This window comes from Panthera onca, chromosome A1 (assembly GCF_046562875.1).
Source record: "Panthera onca isolate mPanOnc1 chromosome A1, mPanOnc1 haplotype 2, whole genome shotgun sequence".
Lineage (NCBI taxonomy): Eukaryota > Metazoa > Chordata > Mammalia > Carnivora > Felidae > Panthera > Panthera onca.
The window spans coordinates 114,232,971-114,249,943 of record NC_138339.1 but is presented as its reverse complement, the minus strand read 5'-3'; the positions used below and the strand labels follow the sequence as shown (position 1 = coordinate 114,249,943).

The 16,973-nt window shown below is 37.5% G+C and overlaps 1 protein-coding gene across 4 annotated transcripts in view; it reads left to right on the top strand.

The window, feature by feature from the left end:
- Positions 1-16,973, top strand: part of MAP3K1 (mitogen-activated protein kinase kinase kinase 1) — a 79,278-nt gene that overhangs the window by 47,992 nt on the left and 14,313 nt on the right. For all 4 annotated transcript variants that reach the window (XM_078449717.2, XM_078449726.2, XM_078449719.2 and 1 more), the window contains 7 exons: positions 3,460-3,660; positions 4,026-4,142; positions 4,458-4,606; positions 11,082-11,203; positions 11,812-11,893; positions 12,008-12,191; positions 14,988-15,266. In XM_078449717.2, the coding sequence (XP_078305843.1) occupies positions 3,460-3,660; positions 4,026-4,142; positions 4,458-4,606; positions 11,082-11,203; positions 11,812-11,893; positions 12,008-12,191; positions 14,988-15,266 (1,134 nt within the window). The remainder of the gene's footprint in view (positions 1-3,459; positions 3,661-4,025; positions 4,143-4,457; positions 4,607-11,081; positions 11,204-11,811; positions 11,894-12,007; positions 12,192-14,987; positions 15,267-16,973) is intronic.

Below are 16,973 nucleotides of genomic sequence, written 5' to 3'. Positions count from 1 at the left end.
TTGTTGGTGTGGTTTCAGATTCCATATCACAGTCTACTTTAAGAAACCACTTTTTTGGGGGCGCCTGGGTGGCGCAGTCGGTTAAGCGTCCGACTTCAGCCAGGTCACGATCTCGCGGTCTGTGAGTTCGAGCCCCGCGTCAGGCTCTGGGCTGATGGCTCGGAGCCTGGAGCCTGTTTCCGATTCTGTGTCTCCCTCTCTCTCTACCCCTCCCCCGTTCATGCTCTGTCTCTCTCTGTCCCAAAAATAAATAAAAAACGTTGAAAAAAAAAAATTTTTTTTTTAAATAAAAAAAAAAAAAAAAGAAACCACTTTTTTGGAGTAGTATCAAAAAAGAGTGTTCATAATTACTGTCTTTTACAATACCTTTCCCAGCTACATATATTTGTAAAGCCACATTTTCTTCATGTACTTTAACCAGATCATAGTATCACAGCAGACTGAATGCAGAAGCATCAATGAGAATCCAGCTGTCTTCTATGTTAAATCAGACATCAAAGAGATTTACAAAATGATAGGTGCTAACTTCCAGAGAGAAAATGAAAGAATGAGACCTCTAGTGGCAAAATGCAAGTTAAAATTGACTTTCTAAACTTGAAGAGCAAATGAGTGAATGGTAGAATGATTAAGGTCATGCCTACCAAGGGGAGATTTGCATATAAATCCTTCGAGAAGTAAATTTTAAGTGAATCTTTTCACATTAAAGCCCAAGATACCTACCAGTATTTATTGGCTTTATGTTGACACACCTTTAAATGAGCTATTAAAAAAAAACAAAACTTAAAATAAGAACAATCATGAATCTGCAAATTAGGTGGAGCTCAGCAAGAGTGACTTTTGTCTGTTCCTCATGGCATCTGTGGAAGTTAGAATATCCTAAATGCTTCCTTACTCCCATATCTGGTGTTTCAGCTGGGATGCTAGAACAGTTGGGGGCTGCTGACATCTCTTTCGTTCTCACAGCACAACACCAAGTGTTGCAAGGTAAGAGAGAACATGAAACATATTTTCTCTCACAGTCCTAAGAGGGAATCCACCCTGCTGACATCTGCTCTTGGACTTCTAACCTCTGAAACTGTGAAGCAAATTTCTGTTAAGCCAAAAAAAAGTGTATCAGGAGGGCAAGTCCAGTGTGGAAGTTCTTATAAAGCTGCCTTATATCCTAATGCCTTATTGCCCAAAAGTAGTTACATGCCAGTTGCAAACCCAGAATTAGTGTGGTGGGGGACTCCACAAGGGTGCAAGTACTGGGCGGTGTGGTTCATAGGGGCCATCAAAGTAAAAGTCTACCACGAGTACATACAAATTACATTTTCCCTGCCCTCTCCCACTTTAGGATAGATATCAAAGTTACCCCTCATTTAACAGCAACTTAGCATTTCATTATCTGGATAAATCATAGTTTAATGAACTTCATACTAATGGACATTTATATTCCTTCTTCACTTTCATTACTAAAAAAACGTATGCAAACATACTTTTTAGGCATACATCATTTTGCACATCTGTGAGCAAATCCATAGTCTGAATACTTAGGTCATATAGCATGTACACGTGTACTTTTTTTTTTTTTTAATAACTGCCTATTAAAAAATAATGGCTGTATTGAGATATAATTCCTATACAGTACAGTTTACCTGTTTAAGTTATATAGTTCCTTGGTTTTGGTCTACTCAGAGTTATAGCCATCACAGCAGTCAACTTTAAAACATTTTCATCACCCCAGAAACCCCAGACCAAATGAGCAGTCTATCCTCAGCCCTAGGCAACCATTAATGTACTTTCTGACTCTATATATAATTTGCCTTTTCTGGTCATTACATATACAGTAAATGGAGTCATGCAGTATATGTGGTCTTTTGTGACTGGCTTCTTTCACACAGCATCATATAAGTTGTATCCATACTCTCTTTGTTTTAGTTTTGTTTTCCCCCACAAACTGTGTTTACTTATCAGTGTGTGCATTGGGCACCTGGGTGGCTCAGTCAGTTAAGCATCCGACTTCAGCTCAGGCCATGATCTCACTATTCATGAGTTCAAGCCCCGCATTGGTCTCTCTACTGTCAGCAGCATGGAGCCTGCTTCAGATCCTCTATTCCCCACTCACTCTTGCCCTCCCCTGCTCCCACTCTCAAAAATAAATAAACATTAAAAAAAATTTTTTTAATTATCAGTGTGTGAATTTTTGCCATGTGCATTCATATTTTAACACAAAGTATTCGTTGTGCCATATCATTCTTCCTCTTTTTTGTTGTTTAACATTCAAAACTAATTTCTGATACACCTACTTCTCTTTATGTTTAAAAGTACTCCATTTTTTTTAAGTTTATTTATTTTGAGAGAAAGCAAGAAAGAGCTGGGAAAGGGCAGAGAGAGAAGGAAAGAGAGAGAACCCCAAGCAGGCTCCACACTGTCACTGTGGTTACAGGGCTCAAATTCACGAACTGCAAGATGATGACCTGAGCTGAAATGAAGAGTCAGATGCTTAACTGAGCCACCAGGCACCCCAGAAGTACTATACTTTTAAGTTATAGAAGATAACATTCTTTTGTGTGGATATACACATTTGGCTTATCCATTCATAAGTTGATGGACATTTGGGTTATTTCCACTCTTTGGTTATTATATATATAATGCTGTTGTGAACATGTGTATATGAATCTTTGGGTGGACATAACTTTTCACTTCTCTTGGGTTTATACCTAGAAGTGGAATTGCCGGGTCATGTTTTCCATAGGAGCTGTACCATTTTATTTCCCCACAAGCACGGTTCTAATGCTTCGTGTTTTCACCAACATTTATTATCTTTAACGATTAAATTAGGTGTCAAAAAGAATTAGAATTCCCACTGACCACTGATGGAAAGACCAAGTTCTAGGGGAATCAGTGAGGTAGAATGAGAGTGGTATATGTCACCCTCACCACAGGAGAAGTTTTATCAGCCTTTGGTGAGATGTCTTAATCTGGGGAAAGTCACTTGCCATTAGTTCTCTACAGACTGCACCATGGGAGGAATTGCATGGCAGCATTTATATGCTCTTGCAAAAGAGCATTTGGTAACACCTTAAGTGGAAGTGAGGAAACTGGATATTTAATTTTTATCACTAGAAACAAGTCATTGTGCTTGCTTCTAAGTGAATTTTTATGCTTTCCATCTTGGTTTACATAATACTCTTCAAAGAACTCAAATACTTACAATTTGTAAAATTATCACATGGTTGTCTCACTTGGCCAGATATTTATCATTATTTATAGGGATGACTGTGATTTTAGAAGTTTCTTTGTGATGAGTATGTCAAATAAAAGCATTTGCAATATGCATTTTGTCCCATTATATTTGGGAGCATTTTTTCAGAATATAAAATGCCACATGGCCATCTGATACGACCTTTTTTTTAAGGTAAGTGTTTCTTATCAATAAGTAAGCAATTTACCTAATGCAAAAACAATGTTGTGAAGTTTCAGAGCGGGAGAATCACACCACCTAGAAGAGCCCCTTCCCCGGATGGCTTCTCACCATACAGCCCTGAGGAGACAAACCGCCGTGTAAACAAAGTCATGCGGGCCAGGCTGTACTTACTGCAACAAATAGGACCCAACTCTTTCCTGATTGGAGGAGACAGCCCAGACAATAAATACCGGGTGTTTATTGGGCCTCAGGTAGGATCTTTCACCATTCTACAGTTTATTAGTATCTGTTCTTCTTAAGTTTAGATGACTTATTTCTCTTCAGTAAACTAAAGTGAGTTTAAAAAATATTTTGGGCTGATAAACATTTTTATTTAATGTATTTGTGAAGGTTTCTACTTGAGAATACAGATTTGATCTATTTAATAAATTTACCAAAAATAAGAGATTAGTTCATACATAGACTTTTCTTGCTTATCCTTATATATCTTACATAATAATAATGAAGCAAATAGAAAACTTTGTTAAACTTGGAAATATAAAAAAAAGTGATCATCTTAGGAATTCTAATAGAGCCAGAGATTTGTTAACCCATAAGTTCTCTTTTAACTCTCTAGAACTGCAGCTGTGGACGTGGAACATTTTGTATCCATCTGTTATTTGTTATGCTCCGGGTGTTTCAACTAGAACCTTCAGACCCAATGTTATGGAGAAAGACTTTAAAGAATTTTGAGGTAATTTTTAATAAGTACCTTAGAGTAAAATTGTTAATAAATTTTTATGGCTCATTCCTGACACTTCTCCATGAGGAGTCATTTTGAAGTTATAAAGACACAGAAGAATTATTTGAGCCTTATCTCTTATAATCTATTGACTTTTTCCTCCAGACTGAAAAGAATGTGAACACTGACCTGCTGTTATTTTGAAGCTCTTAAATTGGCTTTGTGAAAAACTTATGAAATAAAAGACAAATAATTCAACCTCTATAGAATTCTTTATATGTTATTATGGCATGAATATCATTGTTACTGTTTTTTTTTCAATGTTAGGTTGAAAGTTTGTTCCAGAAATATCACAGTAGGCGTAGCTCAAGGATCAAAGCTCCATCTCGTAACACCATCCAGAAGTTTGTTTCACGCATGTCAAATTCTCATACATTGTCATCATCTAGTACTTCTACATCTAGTTCAGAAAACAGGTTAGTACTATTTAAGGAATTAAAAGCATTAATCTAGTGTTACTTTTTAATTTTAGAGGTAATTTTTTATACCTACTTGTTAAGCTGCTCTAAAGTAATTGACCTATTGAACCTTGGCTTTGAAGTTAAAATCAAGGGTAAACAACATAGATCATCTGAGCATGTGTGTGTATACACACATATATATGCATATATATATGTGGACTTCTCATCCTGAAAAACCACACTGTTGAAAAATGGCACCTTATGCAGCCGCTCTGGAAAGCAGTGTGGAGGTTCCTCAGAAAATTAAAAATAGACCTACCCTATGACCCAGCAATAGCACTGCTAGGAATTTATCCAAGGGATACAGGAGTACTGATGCATAGGGGCACCTGTACCCCAATGTTTATAGCGGCACTCTCAACAATAGCCAAATTATGGAAAGAGCCTAAATGTCCATCAACTGATGAATGGATAAAGAAATTCTGGTTTATATACACAATGGAATACTACGTGGCAATGAGAAAAAATGAAATATGGCCTTTTGTAGCAACATGGATGGAACTGGAGAGTGTGATGCTAAGTGAAATAAGCCATACAGAGAAAGACAGATACCATATGGTTTCACTCTTATGTGGATCCTGAGAAACGTAACAGAAACCCATGGGGGAGGGGAAGGAAAAAAAAAAAAAAAAAAAAAAAAGAGGTTAGAGTGGGAGAGAGCCAAAACATAAGAGACTGTTAAAAACTGAGAACAAACTGAGGGTTGATGGGGGGTGGGAGGGAGGGCAGGGTGGGTGATGGGTATTGAGGAGGGCACCTTTTGGGATGAGCACTGGGTGTTGTATGGAAACCAATTTGACAGTAAATTTCATATATTAAAAAAAAAAAAAAAAAAAGAAAAATGGCACCTTAAATATCAGAATATAGTAGAGTCATTTCACAAGAAAAATCAAGTGGCAAGTATAAATATAAGTGGCTACTATTTATCAATCATTACTTTGTGCCAAGCATCTAATACGTTGTCTTATTCTGTTCATAGGCCAACCTCATTAGGTAGGTTTTATCACTCTTTTGCAGATAATGAAGGTGCAGCACTGTGTAAAAAATATGTCTATAGTTTTATTAACAAATTATATACAAGGCAAATGGTTTTCCAAAATCACTTTGAAATGCAGGATCTCTAAATTGTATGACATCACTACTTCTTTCATAGATCTTTTCAGGGAATCCTCATTACAGGCTGTTTTACTTGTGAGAGCCCAAGGATACTCTTGGAAACAGACTAATCAATTGTAATTAAGAGATACAGTAGCCATTAATCACAATTACTATTTAAAATCTACAGCACTTCTCAAACTTTTTCATTGCCTAGCTGATAAGAATGAACAATACAATACTGAAGGATATAGCCTAAAATGACCAGTGTGAAAAATTTTTCAAGTCTCTAGTATTATAAAAATTCTTGTCCGTTATCTTTCTTTTCCAAGTTCCTTATTGGGTTTAATGTAAAAATGAGTTTTTTAGGGCTGGTTTAGTGGTGACAAATTCCTTCAGTTTTTGTTTGTTTGGGAAGACCTTTATCTCTCCTTCTATTCTAAATGACAGACTTGCTGGATAAAGGATTCTCGGCTGCATATTTTTTTCTGTTTAGCACACTGAAGATATCGTGCCAATCCTTTCTGGCCTGCCAAGTTTCAAAAGAGAGATCAGTCACGAGTCTTATAGGTCTCCCTTTATATGTGAGGGCACGTTTATCCCTTGCTGCTTTCAGAATTTTCTCTTTATCCTTGTATTTTGCCAGTTTCACTATGATATGTCGTGCAGAAGATCGATTCAAGTTACGTCTGAAGGGAGTTCTCTGTGCCTCTTGGATTTCAATGCCTTTTTCCTTCCCCAGTTCAGGGAAGTTCTCAGCTATAATTTCTTCAAGTTCCCCTTCAGCACCTTTCCGTCTCTCTTCCTCCTCTGAGATACCAATTATGCGTATATTATTTCTTTTTAGTGTATCACTTAGTTCTCTAATTTTCCCCTCATACTCCTGGATTTTTTTCTCTCTCTTTCTCTCAGCTTCCTCTTTTTCCATAACTTTATCTTCTAGTTCACCTATTCTCTCCTCTGCCTCTTCAATCCAAGGTGTCGTCGTTTCCATTTTGTTTTGCATTTCGTTTAAAGCGCTTTTCAGCTCCTCGTGACTGTTCCTTAGTCCCTTGATCTCTGTAGCAAGAGATTCTCTGCTGTCCTCTATATTGTTTTCAAGCCCAGCGATTAATTTTATGACTATTATTCTAAATTCACTTTCTGTTATATTATTTAAATCCTTTTTGATCAGTTCATTGGCTGTTGTTATTTCCTGGAGATTCTTCTGAGGGGAATTCTTCCTTTTGGTCATTTTGGATAGTCCCTGGAGTGGTGAGGACCTGCAGGGCACTTCCCCTGTGCTGTGGTGTATAACTGGAGTTGGTGGGCGGGGCCGCAGTCCGACCTGATGTCTGCCCCCAGCCCACCGCTGGGGCCACAGTCAGACTGGTGCATGCCTTCTCTTCCCCTCTCCTAGGGGCGGGATTCACTGTGGGGTGGCGTGGCCCGTCTGGGCTACTTGCACACTGCCAGGCTTGTGGTGCTGGGGATCTGGCGTATTAGCTGGGGTGGGTAGGCAAGGTGCACGGGGGCAGGAGGGGTAGGCTTAGCTCACTTCTCCTTAGGTGATCCACTTCAGGAGGGGCCCTGTGGCAGCGGGAGGGAGTCAGATCCGCTGCCGGAGGTTTGGCTCCACAGAAGCACAGAGTTGGGTGTTTGCGCGGAGCGAGCAAGTTGCCCGGCAGGAACTTGTTTCCTTTGGGATTTTGGCTGGGGGATGGGCGGGGGAGATGGCGCTGGCGAGCGCGTTTGTTCCCCACCAAACTGAGCTCTGTTGTCCGGGGGCTCAGCAGCTCTCCCTCCCTTTGTCCTCCAGCCTTCCCGCTTTCTGAGCAGAGCTGTTAACTTATGACCTCCCAGACGCTAAGTCACGCTTGCTGTCGGAACACAGTCCGTCAGGCCCCTCCGCTTTTGCCAGCCAGACTCGGGGACTCTGCTTGGCTGGCGGGCCGCCCCTCCGCCACGGCTCCCTCCCGCCAGTCCGTGGAGCGCTCACCGCCTCGCCGCCCTTCCTACCCTCTTCCGTGGGCCTCTCGTCTGTGCTTGGCTCCGGAGACTCCGTTCTGCTAATCCTCTGGCGGTTTTCTGGGTTATTTAGGCAGGTGTAGGTGGAATCTAAGTGATCAGCAGGACGCGCGGTGAGCCCAGCGTCCTCCTACGCCGCCATCTTCCCTCCGAAGCCTCAAAAATGAGTTGGTTTTTTTTTTTTAATTTTTTTTTTTAACGTTTATTTATTTTTGAGACAGAGAAAGACAGAGCATGAACGGGGGAGGGGCAGAGAGAGAGGGAGACACAGAATCGGAAGCAGGCTCCAGGCTCTGAGCCATCAGCCCAGAGCCCGACACGGGGCTCGAACTCACGGACCGCGAGATCGTGACCTGAGCCGAAGTCGGATGCTCAACCGACTGAGCCACCCAGGCGCCCCTCAAAAATGAGTTTTTTAAATCACTCCAGAAAAGAGTGCTGCTTTTCTTAAAAAGGCACCTCCTATGTGTTCCTGAGGCACCTGTTTGAGAAGCACGGGTCTAAGTGATTAAATCCCATCTTCATCCATCAGTTTTTTATGTATTGTAACTACTTCAAAATTCACAAATAGAAAGTAATCAGATCAAGGGATTTGTGAAAAATGGAGAGACCAGTTTTTTCACCTGTAGGAAAAGTAAATGTTTGAATTTCCTTATTTTTGGTTAAATGAATTTGTTTTAGAATCATAGAGTTTTACAAGCTTTTTGGGAATTAGAGATTTCTAGTTTATGTGGTTCCATGATAAGTGAAGCCAAAAGAGGTCATGCCACTCAGGTGAGCAAAGGCAGAACCAGAACCTCAGCATCTTGACTCTTAGTTCAGAATTCTTTCTCTTACTACTTATCTCTTCTAAATAGATGAAAAGAATGAATTTTATTTCTCAAGCTTCCTGACCCAAACTTATTCTGGACCCTTTCTCCTTTTGGTTGACATTCCTGTAGCTTTTTATTTTGGAAAAAATAAAAAATGTTTAAAACCAGGTAGCCAAAGTTAAGTTAGAAAGTTTCTCTCTAAAATAAACAAAGGTACCTTCCAAATATGGGCTGGCCATACTATGGATATTAATTCATTTGGATTAATGTATCCATGCAGAGAAACCACAGAAGCTATAATCTAGATTTTACTGAGATTATACTGTGTTGCTAAGTAGGTTATGTTTCATGTAATCACAAATTTTTATATCTAAAGACTAAAATAAAAAGAAACTTATCTGGAAACCTGATTGCATTGTATTAATTTTAAATTATATAGGAAACAGTAAAAAAACAATTAGGACAATTGGAATATACTTTAAAAACTTTACCAAAAAAATTAAAGCTGCAAACAGGAACCTAAGGTCCCAGTACATAGTGGCAAAGGGCATGAAGACAGTATTGACACAAGAATTCCATAGGGCGCCTGGGTGGCTCAGTTGGTTAAGCATCCTGACTCTTGATTTCAGCTCAGTTCATGATCTCATAGTTCTTGAGGTCAGGCCCCATGTTGGGATCTGCACTGACAGTGTGGAGCATGCTTGGGATTCTCTCTCTTTTTTCAAAATAAGTAAATAAGCTTAAAAAAAAAAAATTGAAACAAACATGAAAATGGTTTAGTTAACCTGATAACTAAGAAAATGGTCATTAAAAAAAAAAAAAGGTATGAGATTTATTTAGAGACTTTGTAATAAAGACCATTCAGTTCTCGTGTAAGGATTTGCTTCACTGTATGTCAAGTGCTATATAGCCTTTCTGGAAAAAAAAAAAAATGTGATTTTTTAAATGTTTGTGTTTGTTGATCCAGTAAATGTACCTTTTTTTAAGAAAAAAATGTTAATCTGAGAAATGCACAAGATTTATATATATGACTGTCACAGTATTGTGAAAAATTGAGAATAGCTTAAACATCGAGCAAGGGAGTGGTTAAAGTATACCCATATTAGGAATAGTTCATGCAGCCGTTAAAATTATGCTTCTGAAGAATACTGAATGGCGTGAAACAAAATCTAAGTTGTAATGCTGTATGTCATGCATGAACCCAATTTTTATATATATAAAGGGTATTATGGGTACATACATACTATAATGACCAAAAATTTTAATGGTTATCAATAAGTGGCATTATTACACTTTTTTATACTTTAAATACTTTGGGCTTTAAGGTTCACTGGGTCTCTGTCACAACTACTCATCTCTGCCCTTGTAGCTGAAAAACCCAAAGAAGATATGTGAATGAATGGGGATGGCTGTGTTCAAAAAAAACTTTGTTTACAAAAGCTGGCACAGGCTAATTTGATCCCCTTGTAGTATGCTAATATCTGCTCTCTACTCACATGGCTTGACTCCTGAAAAAACTGCTAAAGAAAAGAAAATCAGAAATGTAGAAGTGGGCACAAAGAGGTTTCTCCTTATGTCTTAAAATGTGAAAATACGGAAACAACTTTTGTCCAACAATAAATAAATGCTTATGTAGTTAGATCTATCTACTCAGTGGAAAATGATGCCACCATTAAATTTTTACTATGTATATGAAGAGTTTAGTAACAAGTAGAATATGAAATTGTACATCTCTATAGATAAATGATCTAAATAATGTTTACAAAATATATACTGTAAAAAGATGAGCAGAAAAATTCCAGGATGGAATTTTTTTTTAAGTCAGAAAAGCATTTCAGTAGTAAGTTATACTTGCAGTGGGACTGAATTGTGGAATTTTTTTTTTTTCTAAATCTTCTGAGTAAGCTAATTTCGGTGTAATTTGAAAAGTTACTTGAGCTGGGATCATCTTTGCCATTAATATTTTTATTATAGATTGTTGTATAAATAATTTCTCCAATATTTGTTAATTTTTGTCATTGCTGCATGCATATTTTGACAGCATTTCCCCACTCCATGTAGCTCCTTAATTATGAAAGGAGATAAAGAAAAGGGGCAGATAGTCAGGAGGGAGAGAGACTGACTAGTAAGTATGCCTTCACCTGAGGAATCATGCATCCTGACTTTGCTAGACCTGTTTAGCTTTTAGGAACATTTTTTAGGAAATTGTTACTTTACTATCACTCATTCAGACCAGTTTTTCAGGAACAGCAGAATCTGGGGGCTACATGGGTCTCTTAAGATTATAGTTTATATACTGAATTGTACTCATAGCAAGGAAAGCTTAACTCAAAATCTTAAAGTTACTCTACTAATTAATAGGAAAAATAAATTTATCAAATAGTTGTATGCAAGATTTCCTAACAAGAATTTCTATTTTTTCATATTGTAAAGAATCCAAAACTGTTTTTAGCTATGCCATTAATTCTGTATTATATTCTTTTCTGTTTAATGCTTTCATTTCCCCTTCCTTACAGTATCAAAGATGAGGAGGAACAGATGTGTCCTATTTGCTTGTTGGGCATGCTTGATGAAGAAAGTCTTACTGTGTGTGAAGACGGCTGCAGGAACAAGCTGCATCACCACTGCATGTCAATCTGTATGTGGCTCTTTCCTCCCCCTGCTCACTCAGAATAGTTGCTCTATGAGCCAACTGTATTATTTAGGATTTTAACATGACTTTTGTGGAGACTAGGGAGAGAAGAAAAGAAGTATATCTAGGCCCTTAGGTAAAGTTTTCAATGAATTGGAGTTTAGGATCCTTTAAGAGATGAGCTGTGTGAGCAAAGAAATGTAACATAGTGTGATACATATAGTAATGGAAGGAGTGCACAGAATTAGAAACATGATTCTGGTCTTGAAGTGTACATGGAGGTGAAGAGGTAGAAGACCTGGGCAGGCGTGACAGGGTAACATCAAAGCAAGTTTGAAATAACATTACCAGGTAATCAAGTGGGCAGAATGTTTTGAAAAATAGTTAGCAAAATACATGTTGTAACTAAAAAAACAGCATTTGCAAGAGGTATGTGCATCAGAATAAAATTTAACCTACTGTGTTTGCCTGCTTCTAGGTAAATACCTGATCAGGTTGTTTTTTGAGGTTCTTTCAATATAAACCTATACTAGCCACGAGCAACAATTATTATATATAACTACTTAATGTTAAGCATTTATATTTTTGTAAAGTTCTTCCCTTTAATTTTTCAGGGGCAGAAGAATGTAGAAGAAATAGAGAACCTTTAATATGTCCCCTTTGTAGGTCTAAATGGAGATCTCACGATTTCTACAGGTAACAGTTTTGAATTAATGATTTGGACGTATCTAACAAAAAGTTAAAATGTTCCCTAAATGTTATTTAAATCTGTTAATTATTTTTAACAAGGTTTTTTTAATTTTCAATTAGCCATGAGTTGTCAAGCCCTGTGGATTCCCCTTCTTCCCTGCGAGCTGCACAGCAGCAAACCATACAGCAGCAGCCTTTGGCTGGATCACAACGAAGGAGTCAGGAGAGCAATTTTAACCTTACTCATTATGGAACTCAGCAGATTCCTCCTGCTTACAAAGATTTAGCTGAGCCATGGATTCAGGTAAATGGTTCTTGTTCTTCATTTCTCAAATAAACCTTTATAGACCACTTAATGTAGTTGTCTCCCAGTTGTTTATAGTTTAAGAAAATACTTTTACTTTGCCTCCATCATGACTCTTACTCGATGGAAATTTCTACCTTTGGTGTTAATACTATGCTGCTCACTCTCAACAATAGCCAAATTATGGAAAGAGCCTAAATGTCCATCAACTGATGAATGGATAAAGAAATTGTGGTTTATATACACAATGGAGTACTACGTGGCAATGAGAAAGAATGAAATATGGCCTTTTGTAGCAACGTGGATGGAACTGGAGAGTGTGATGCTAAGTGAAATAAGCCATACAGAGAAAGACAGATACCATATGGTTTCACTCTTATGTGGATCCTGAGAAACTTAACAGAAACCCATGGGGGAGGGGAAGGAAAAAAAAAAAAAAAAAAGGTTAGAGTGGGAGAGAGCCAAAGCATAAGAGACTCTTAAAAACTGAGAACAAACAAACAAACAAATTGATGGGGGGTGGGAGGGAGGGGAGGGTGGGTGATGGGTATTGAGGAGGGCACTTTTGGGATGAGCACTGGGTGTTGTATGGAAACGAATTTGACAATAAACTTCATATATTGAAAAAAAATAAAGAAAGAAAGAAAGAGAAAAAAATACTATGCTGCTAATTATAGAGCTTAAATTTCAAAAATTTTTGGAGCCTCACTGCCCATTTCTAGAACCATCAGACATTAAGGATTATCCAAGGATAGACACTAGACCCCTTCAGTGCTAACTTATTCAAATGTTTAATCCCATTCCTACTATTTCTCATTTCTGTGTCTTCATGGCATATATATAATAGCTGCTTAATAATTGCTGAGTGGTTGAAAAAAAATGTATGATATTTGCCTTATATTAGTCATTTTTATTTGTAAGGGCAGTTCCTATTCCTTTATTTTCTCTTTGGATGAAATATTTTTTTCTTCCTTAATCAGAATTTCTACTGGTTGGTTGGTTGGATTCTAGTGATTTTTCTTTGTTATTTTAGTCCATGATGTTTAAAAATGTAGAATCCCAGGGGTGCCTGGGTGGCTCAGTCAGGTAAGTGTCCAACTCTTGATTTTGGCGCAGGTCATGACCTCATGGTTCATGGGATCCGGCCCCGTGTTGAATTCCACGCAAAGCATGGAGCCTGCTTAAGATTGTCTTTCCCTCTGCCCCTCTCCCCACCTCGTTCACTCTCTCTGTAAAATATGAATGAATGAATGAATGAATGAATGAATGAATGAATTCCAAACCAATATCTCCAGTAGATAAGTGAAGTAAAATATTTTCAATAATCTGTTAAATACTGTTTAACTTAAATTTGTCAATGGACACACTAACTCATTCAGTTTATATGTCATTAGGATTTATTTCCTTTTTCTTTTTATGACCACTATAGTCCTGCAGCTTTTGAAACTCTTCTCAGCATGTAATCAACCTATCATGAATCTAATAAAATTTCCAAACTTAATAAACATACCTTATTTTAACTGGTTCATTAATGATATTTAACATAGGCCCTCATCTATAAATCCTCAGGAGAACTCTCAAATTGATACTGAGCTATTGGATGCTATTCTTTCAAGGCAGTGGTCTAGTGTGTTTTGTTTAAGCTTTAGGTTGCACTTAATGTTATCTATTCCTAGTTTTTTACTAAGAATATAAGACAGAATTAAGACTTTGATCATAGTATGCTTTTTAACAGTGAGTGCCAGGCATATAATAATTTAACTATATTCTAGTTAATTTATTCTCCTTTATTAACTTAAAACATCTATAAATAAGTCATTTGTTTTCCCCAAAATGGTGTTTATTCATCTCTAAAATTTCAAAAATTTTCATATGACAAATTTTCTTAGGCATTAAGTTTACTTTTAGTTAATTGTCCCATAATGTCAAGACCATGTACTCTTTCCGTTATTTAGGGACTCTGGCTTTGCAGACATGGTAATGATGTGTTGTTTTTTTGTTTGTTTGTTTTTTGAGAGAGAGCGCGAGAGTGCAAGCAGGGAAGGGGCGGAGTAAGAAGGACAGAGAATCCTAAGCGAGCTCCACACCCAGTGCAGAGCCTGACATGGGGCTCTATCTCACCACCGTGAGATCATGACCTGAACCAATATCAAGAGTCAGTAGCTTAAGTGACTGAGCCACCCAGGCGCCCCAACATGCACTTTAATTCTAGGCATATCATTATCCTTTGCTGATTTGAACACAAGAGTTTTTTTTTTTTTTTTTTTTTCTTTTGGCTTTAGATTTTTCCACTCCATTCATTATAGTTCCATCTAATTTTGCTGAGTGTTTTTTTCTTTTACCTTTTTCTACAAGACAGAAATCACATTAAAAGCTTTTGACTTACCACTGTCATCTGTAGGAGAAATACTCTGTATCCCTTGGACAGTCCAGTGCCTGTTTTGATTTGGCTTTATCTTCAGTTTTTTCTCTGTAACTACCATAATATGAATTCAGAGTTGGGGTACTTCACAGATTTTTTTTCTTTGGTAAGCATAAGAGTACAGAAATGTATAAATATCCATCTAATTACTTAATGGAGTTCACTCTTAATTTTATTTGAGCTAATAAATATTAAGGGCTTTTGATAATTACCAGTTAAACTTGAGTATAAGTGGCTAGACATATTTGAACCTGCGTAGATTGATAGAGACTTAAGAAATGTCCGCAATTTTTCAAAAATCATGCTTATTTCCAAATACTTCAGGTTTATTGGTTTTTCTTCACATTAAATTCATTGTGTTTTTTTGATTATAGGTATTTGGAATGGAACTCGTTGGCTGCTTATTTTCTAGAAACTGGAATGTAAGAGAGATGGCTCTCAGGCGTCTTTCCCATGATGTTAGTGGGGCTCTGCTATTGGCAAATGGGGAGAGCACTGGAAATTCTGGGAGCAATGGTAGAAGCAGCCCGAGCGCTGGAGCCACCAGTGGGTCTTCCCAGACCAGTATCTCAGGAGATGTGGTAGAGGCATGCTGCAACGTTTTATCAATGGTCTGTGCTGACCCTGTCTACAAAGTGTACGTTGCTGCTTTAGTAAGTAGCTTTATTATATAACCAAAGCATTATGGTTGTGGTGGTTTTTTTTTTTTAAGCTTGTAGATATCATCCTTAAAATCCAGTAAAACTACTTTTACCTGATTTAATTTTGGAAAATTCAAGTTTTTATTCCATAATCCCAGGAATTACAATTTTCCATTTAATCTCTTCATTTGGATTTTACTTGTTTTAATCTATTCAAGTTTTATTATATACTGTTGCCTTTTCTCCCCTAAGACAACAGTGTCTTGCTCTTCATATCTTTACATTTTCCTTACACCTTACATATGATCAGATCAAAAATGTTCTTAATGGATAGCAAGTGATCAAAGCTACTTAGATTTTTTTGAAAATTTGCCATTAGTTACACATTAAGGAGAACTGATTGTTAATATTGTTGTATGTAAATTCAGGATTCTTTTCACAGAGGAAGGTTCTAGGACACAGATGATTCAGTTTTTCTAATTTAACCTATTGGAAGTTGTGTTTCATAAATGAGATGGAATAAGGAGCTTGTTTCATTTGTGATTTTGGAGGCTATTTGACTTTTTTCATTCTGAGTATACATAAATTTAGAACAGTTTTTCAACCTCAGCACTATTGACACTGAGCCAGATAATTATTTGTTGGGGGCAAGGGTGCTGTCTTGTGCACTGTAAGAGGTGTAGGAGCAACCCTAACCTCTCTCTACTGGATACCCATAACACACCTCTCTTACCCCTCCTCCCCATCATGACAACCCAGAATGTCTCCAGGCATTGCTGAGTGTCCCCAGAGGGATGCAGTTGCCCCAATTCACAACCACTGCTTCAGAATAATTCTTACCTAGCCAGTTTCAAAACTCATTAATCCCTCTGCTTCCACTTTTTTTCTAATCATCTTATAATACCTATGCCTAATAAATCTTCTTTTTGAGAGGTACTATAGCCTGATGGTTATGAACATGAATTTGGAGTCAGAACTGAGTGACCTCATAATTTATCATCCTAACTAGGATACTTAAATAATCTGCTAGTTCAACTGGGACTAGCATAGGTAATCTGGACATAAGGTTAAGATTATAGAGACCTTGATTCAAATTCTGGTTCTTCCACTGGCTAGCATTGTGATTTTAGGACTCTTTAATTTCAGGTTTCTCACCTATAAGGAAAATACTACCTCTTAAGTTTGAAATGAGATTATGTAAAACCTCTAATCATAATGTCTGGAACATTGAACATTGACTATACAGTAGCCATCAGTATTCCTTAAAGACCACTTTGATTATTCCCCAGCTTAGAAACCTTTAGGTGTTTCTGTTGCTTTAGCAGCATTTCCAAAAGTACATTCCATGGAAGTTTGGCAGGATTATGAAAACTTCCCTTGAAGACAGAGTTCTTTGTTAAAATTGATAAGCAATGAACTACACAAATTAAATGGGTTGTTCACTGAAGGCTTCTAGGAACCTTCAGTAAGCTAATGTACATTGGCAATCTATGAGATCAAGGAGTAGGATGCATTGTTTCCCAAATATTTCTTACCTTGGTCTGTTTTTTCATGTAGAATATTCAGGGACCAGCGTAACATAAAGACCAATGTTCTTGGCCCAACTTTTAACCTCCTTCTTCTTACTGTTATCTAACACAAACCTTCAGACATACTTGACTATTCAATAGACTGTCTGGTTGTTGCTTAAGTTCAGATGGTTTCCCATCTAGTTAGTGA